Raw genomic sequence first — 7,330 nt, 5'->3', positions numbered from 1 at the left:
GGCTTAAAAGTAAATATATGTGTTATTAGTGGCCAACCATGCACTTTCCCCTTTTTCTTGACCCCCTGAAAACCTAATTAATGGTAATTTTAAGTGATACTAACGTGAGAAGTAAATTTGAACTTTTTATCTCAAAATTTTGAACCCATAGAGTTACACACACTCATTTGTGTGCCGGAGCTTCCTTTTTAATAAGTACGAGACTGTTTGCTAACAGCAAATGTATGAGTATTTACCGTGAAAATGGTAATAATAATTAAATTTATTAATAGGACTCTAAAAATACGTGATCTATTTTTATTCTAGTTGTTAGAGCAGTGGATGCTAGATATGTAAAGTTTGACGACGAAATACGAGCTAAAACAGAGTCACAATCAAACCAAGGGGCTTGTTATCCAGGCCTCGGGCTGATCGATGAGGGGCCTCGAGGTCGATGCCTGGGCTCGAGCTCGAGCTATCGGGGTAATTTGGAAGGGACTAATAGTTAGGATATAATTAAAGGAGACTCTTTAAGGCCAATATCAAGCAATAAATGAAGAACAAGTATGAAAGCAATAAATGAAAAAGGCAGCGTCGAGCGAGTAAGTTAGAGAGAAAAGAGAGGGAGAGAGAGTTCTTATTGATCTTGTGTAGAATAATTGGAGCAACAACAGCCCTTTACAAAGTGGTGATGATCCCCTTTATATAGGAGAGGGTATTCAAACATAGTACAATAATGCATTAATTGTAAAGGCATGGAGATGGGACGGCCAGACGCGATGCCAGCTTCTGCCAGTGATATCCGTTCATCTTGGGAACTCCCCTTCCCATACTGTGGTCGTTGGTACGCAATGCCCCCCCCCCTAGGGGCCAGCTCTATATAGGAGAGGGTATTCAAACATAGTACAATAATGCATTAATTGTAAAGGCATGGAGATGGGACGGCCAGACGCGATGCCAGCTTCTGCCAGTGATATCCGTTCATCTTGGGAACTCCCCTTCCCATACTGTGGTCGTTGGTACGCAATGCCCCCCCCTAGGGGCCAGCTCCCAACGACCCCCGAGGGTGGGTCTCGACCTTGGCTTCGAGCCTCGAGAAGCGTGACCGCGAGGCAACCTAATGACGGAGAAATTGGACCCCCGATTTTAGCGCATACAATGAGTAACAAGAAGTTTAATGGAAGACAACATTCTGAGTAATTTCGAATAATAAATAGGGAAATTTGAACCTTTTTTCCAAAGACAAAGGAAAAAGCTCATAGTAGGACAAAAACAAAACAAACATGCACAGACATTGGCATGCACACAGGCGAATTCAACAGTTCAACTATGAGTTCAATTGACCAATAGTTCAATCAAATTCATAGCTGTTATTCTAGACATAGATTTTCAGTATAAAATTCATTAAAATTGCTGAAAAACTAAGCTATATATGAACTCACAGCTCAAAAAAAGTGGTGATTTTCAGTGGTTGAAATCGAAATCTTGAACCCATAAAATTAAAATCTTGAATTCGTGTCTGCCGGCATGCATGGAGAGACCAATACAATACACCTCAAAGCGTAATGGTATTGGACTCTACGATCTCAGTATAATCAACATCTTCAGATTCCAAATCCAATTTCGCAAGCTTAATTAAACTACCAGTAGCTAACATTGCCTTTGTATTCAAATCATGCAAAGCTCTTTCATATAGACAATTACATGCACCAATTGCAGCTTCCTTCAACTTCTCATTCTTCTTATATCCCATTAAACAATGTCCCAAAATCCTTAAAACCGGTTGAAACAATTCCCATGGCAAATTAATCCTCTTTTTTACGTCCCCATTTTCGTCGTTTTCGCCATATTGGCCTGACAATATTTTACAGAATTCACAGAAATCAAGTTTGGACTCAACCGGAATTTGTGGGATTTTGCTGTAATATAATTCTAATGCAACACCAACAATTCTAGCTCTTTTCATTGATCTTACCGTACCGTACGGTTCTAAACTCGGAGAAATCACAGCTAGATTTAGCTCTGTGGCTGAGTTTTTCGCGACTTTATTTGTTTCGTGATAAATGCTTGAATGTGATATATCGGGAATATTTACTGTAATTGCTTGGCCATTACGTGAGGAAGTTTCGTGTGCGTATAAAGCTAATAAAACAGCTTCAAATCCGGCTAATGGTTTATGGAGATTGACCCGAGAGAGATAAACGCCGGCGACTATGGGTAAAAATCGGAGGACGATGAGGTGGAGTTCGGGTTCGGAGGATTGGAAAGTGTCGTAAAGCCAGCGGCAGAGGTTGTTGTCGCCGGAACCAGAGTCGGGTTGACGGAGGATTTTGGAGATTTGGGCGGCGGTTTCGGAGTCGTGGAGGAGGCAGAATGCGGGGGTCTCGGAGGAGGAGAGGGAAGGGGGAATGAAAGGGATGATTGATGCTAAGGATTGGATTGCGACGTGGGCTTTTGTGTAGGAATCGGACCATGTAATGTGTGGTTTGTTTGGGGTGGTGGATGGTTCTGATTCTTGATCGCCGGCGGAGGATATGGTGGAGGCGGCGGCGGTGGTGGTTTCGCCGGACATTGGTAATGTATTGGGAGGAAACAGGGGAAAGGGAAGATGTTTGAGTTTGAGAATTGAGGGTGTCAAAGGTTGAATGGAGGTAATATTATGGGAATGGAATATTTGTTGTTTTGAGAAAATTTAGGAATGAAAAGTGGATCTTATAATTAGAGTACCAAGAAGTTAGATAGGTCATAGGAGTAATATAATCCATGGTTTAAAAGGATTCTATGTTACTTATAAAAAGATTATCATTATAATTCGTTTATTCTTTTTCGTTTCTTATACTTTCCATCCAAATGTAACATGAAAAGATTAATCATTAGTATGAGTTTGATAATTTTTATTATGGGGATTCAATAAATAAATACGCGAAAAAACTAAAAAAAATTAATATTTAATATATATACATAAAAAAAATCTAACCTTTTATACTAATCTTGGACGAAGGGTTCGACTGAACCACTTCTGTTCACCTAGCTATGGGGTTGCAAGCAAGGTGGCAAGCTTACAAAGGAAAATAATTACTTGCACGCCAAATAATAACAATTTATCACAATTAATTGATTAAATAAGATGAGACTATGGGAGTGTTTTTACGAAGCAAAATATTTTTTATTTTTTTATGTTTGGTTAACTTAAATATTTTGAAAAATATTTTTCGTATTAACTCATTTTTCTCTAATTGGAGGAAAATATTTTCTCTGTCAAGAGAAGAGAAAATATTTTCCAAAAGTCTTTTTCAACCTTCTCCATTCTATTCTCCATCCCCACCAACCCCCCACACCCAGAGGCTGATCCAAGATTCAAATTTTGCGGGTTCAATATTAAATATTTTTAGCATTGAACCCATTATATTTTTAAATTTATGGATTCATATCTATCATTTTATGCAAACTTAAAGAATTTTTATATAAATTATACTCTGCATCAAAAGTTATGAATTTATTGAACCTGTCACTCTAACACTACATCCGCCACTGCCCACACCCTACTCCTGCCCCACTAGCCAAACACTAAAACAAATTTTCAGGAAAAAGTTTTCGATCACTAATCAAACAAGGGAAAACAAATAATAAAACTACAAGGAAAACATTTTCAAGGAAATATTTTTCATAGAAAATATTTTCCTTCGTACCAACACACCCAATATACATAATACGACGCACACACATTAATTAATTATTATTAAATGATAAAAGTTACAAATGCAAGTTAGGCCTTGGTCAAGATGTTAAATAAGAGGGTCAATTATTTAGATATCCCTTCTACTTTAGTATAATTCAATGGACTTCCGTTTGAATTGAGAAGGGATACTTTGGGATTGGTATTTAAATTTTGTCCTCGCTTTTGACATTTATTTTGAACTAACCCTTTTAAGTTTAATGAAAAAAATCTGGACTAAAATGTCCTTCAACTGCAAAGTTCAATCTAAGGGTGTCAACAGGCCGGGTTGACCCATTTCTGGACCGGTACAGACCGGTTGAAACCCAAACCAGCCCGAATCAGTGCTTAGGGGGCCGGGTGGGATGGGTTAGGAAGGTTTGGGGGGTGTCCGTTCACCTTAATACATTCGATTAACCGGATCGGTCAAACCCGTTCAACCAAAATTCCTGTTGAACTGGTTAACCGGCTCGTCCCGGACGGGTGTAACGACTAGATTTTTGAATTTTTTTTAAAAAGGTTTTAGACCGTTGGCAACGGCCAGCTGGCTTTTGGCTGTTGCCCAACGGTTGGATTGCACAAATAGCCCCTTTTTGAGCATTTTTTTTAAAAAAATAACACTTTTTTTGGTAATTATGAATTTTTATTACCACGAAAATATTTACAAATTGTTTCAAAACCTCTAAAGTTGGACATCAGCCCCAACTTCAGTATACTTCATTTTCTTCTAAGCATAAAAAGATAAAGCTATACATTATGATCCTCTAATCTCTCTAGCTAGGATGGTAATCTAGTTGCTTCAACACTTGCGCCAATTTCTTCCTCATTCTCCCTTTGCAGTGTATGTCTTGAATAATCTGCCTCACTATAACTGTTGCTGGCCTTATTTTCTGTTGGAAAATTTTGTTATTCCTATCTAACCACGCATAGTACACACTACCTTCTAGGGCCATGCGATATATTTCTGCTCGGGCACTATTGCCAGAAGCATGTTTTTGAGCCCATTCAATTTCTTCCTTCCATCCCATAGCTTGTCTCTGAATTCCCTGTCAGTCGAGCATTTGTTGCCATATTTGAGAAGTGACTGAACATTTAAAGAGCAGATGTTGAATATCTTCTTCCTCACTTTGAAAAAACTATAAATGATATTTGGCTCATTTCTCATTTCCATAACACTTTATAAATACTCTTCTTCATTTCTTCACTCATCTCTCATTTCTCAAACTTATATTCTCAATTATCATTCTCTCATTCTTCACCTAAAATGCAATCAACTATTTGGCTCTAATTTTTTTTTTTTGGAATTTAATTTATCGTATTATTTATTATTTGAAGTTTAAACAATTGAACTTCAAACTTTGAACAATTGACGTTTTTTTGTGGTAACATTGGAGTTGCGAAATCATCAAGTGTTCAATTTACTACCGAATTCGGTGTACTCCCTCTAACTCTTTCTCCTTTTTACTATTTTATTTGAATATTTAACTTTTGTTAGTAGTTAAATTTTCACAATATGTTTAATGCTGCAAAAAGAATTTGTAATAAGGTTACTAATCAGGGTAATCGGGGAAATAGAAAAAGAGGTAGTACTACTTTTCAATTCCTCCGATTTACTTAATTGGTGTTGTTTTAATTCCTTCTATTAAGATGTCTGATTGTCACCAATTAATCAATGCTTTATATACTTATATGGAGATTGGACCAACTGAAACCCCAGATATATATGTTTGTATGAACGAGCTAAATGATTATTTACAACAATTATATAATTATTATGCAAATATATTTGATGTTGCTGCTCTTAATGTAGGCAATATTAATCTCACTACGCATTGTACCACTTCTACTACTATGGATGATGATGAAGGCCTTGATAGTTTTAATTTTTTTTCTACAATTTCTAACACTCAAAACCAGTAGCAGGAACATTGATGAATTTCAATTCTACTTGCAAAAGCAAAAAGAACCTTGCACAAAGGAATTTTCACCGTTGGGATGGTGACATGAGAATGAAAAGCAATTTCTTGTTCTTTCCGCTATGGCTCGAGACGTGCTGAATGTGCCAATTTCAATTGTTGCATCACAGAGTGCATTTAGTCAAACAAGACAACAACTTGGAGACACCCGTCACTCATTGGGAAACAATCTACTTTGGAAGTTTTAGTATGTTTAAGAGATTGGATTAGAACGAAACGAAGAAATCAGGGATGTGAAGTTGTCGATAGCCCAGAAGACGAGGAATTGGGAGATATATTAACACATGGTAACCCATTTGAATTAAACACTCCAGAAGATGGCCAAGAAGTTCATATTGATTATGAAGAACTTACTAAGACAATGCAAAACCTTTGAATTTACTCTTTTTCGTTAATTTACTTGTTGTTAAATGTAAACTTCAATTTGTAAGTTTGAATTATGAAATAAAAAAGCGCTTGCAATTTATAAGTGTAATTTTTTTTTCATTTTCATTGTATTCTTTATATTTTTACTTTATATTAATATAAATTACAATAGTTATACAAAAAAAATACTAACCCAGCCCGGCCCGACCCCTTAGACCCGAAACCCTTAAGATTCATTTTTTATCCGGATGGACCCGGACATGTTAAACCCGGTTAAGACTAACTTGTAACCGGCCTAGATTGAAAATCGACAGGTTTTATTTTTTCCCAACCCGGACCGGCCCGGCCCACCCGTTTAACCCCCTTAGTTCAATCAATACCCTCATTTGAAGAACCCTCAGATGCTTCCCTAGATAAAAATGGCAAAATACAAAATTGGTCGGTCGGTCGAAAGTAATTGCATTCGCTAGCCGAAAAACATATAAAATATGTATATTTTTGTATATAATACATATTTATACAATATATATATATATATATATATATATATTATCGGCTATTATTTTTGGGAGCAGCTTAAAGTTTCTTTTACAAGTGTCATCCATGTCATTGTCCATGTTTATGTACTTCCCCCAAAGTGGGGAAAAATTCAAAAATAGCTAGATTTACAAGGGTCATTCAAAAATAGCCACAGTTTTAAAAGTAATCAAATTTTAGCCACTTTTCATGTAAAGATAAATCAAAACGAAAATACTGTTTAAAATCTGGAAAATACTCCAACATAATATATTGGAATTCCAGTATAATATACTGAAACTCCAGTATAATATACTGGACTCTAACATAATATACTGGAGTTCCAGTATAATATACCAGTCCAGCATAATATGCTGGAAGTTCATTCACAAGTGCTACAATCTCTAGTATATTACGTTGGAACTTTCCGCGTGTTGGAGTTCTAGCATAATATGTTAGAAGTTCATACACAGGTGCACTGATCTCCAATGTATTATGGTGGAACTTTTCGTGTTGCAGCAAAATAGTGGCTTTCAATAACTTTGCAAATGCTGACTATTTTTCAGTGACCAATCCGAAAACTGGCTAGCCCGTGCTATATTTACCCCAAAGTGTACTAGATTTGAAGGCCCAAAAAAGGAAGCCCATGAATTGGAAAGCCCAAAACAAAAGGACAGTTGAGGGACAAAAATCATTGACCAAACGAGGGGGCAATTGCATCTATACCCGCTTTTTTGTGTCACATTTTAACTTGTGTCCGCTTTGTAAAAGAAATTGC

At 36.7% G+C, this 7,330-nt stretch overlaps 1 protein-coding gene across 1 annotated transcript; it reads right to left on the bottom strand.

The window, feature by feature from the left end:
• Positions 1–1,293: 1,293 nt before the first annotated feature.
• On the bottom strand, positions 1,294–2,655 carry LOC107779698 (uncharacterized). Its single transcript, XM_016600174.2, has one exon. The coding sequence runs from the start codon at positions 2,549–2,551 to the stop codon at positions 1,535–1,537; it is 1,017 nt and encodes a 338-aa protein (XP_016455660.1). The 5' UTR covers positions 2,552–2,655; the 3' UTR covers positions 1,294–1,534.
• Positions 2,656–7,330: the final 4,675 nt, after the last annotated feature.

This window comes from Nicotiana tabacum, chromosome 11 (genome assembly GCF_000715075.1).
Source record: "Nicotiana tabacum cultivar K326 chromosome 11, ASM71507v2, whole genome shotgun sequence".
Classification (NCBI taxonomy): Eukaryota; Viridiplantae; Streptophyta; class Magnoliopsida; order Solanales; family Solanaceae; genus Nicotiana; species Nicotiana tabacum.
Note: the sequence above shows the minus strand (reverse complement) of the source record. Positions and strands in the feature narration are given on the sequence as shown.

What these genes read in the sequence shown, in the direction of transcription:
- LOC107779698 (XM_016600174.2), bottom strand. Translation starts at nt 2,551, where the DNA reads ATGTCCGGCGAAACCACCACCGCCGCCGCCTCCACCATATCCTCCGCC.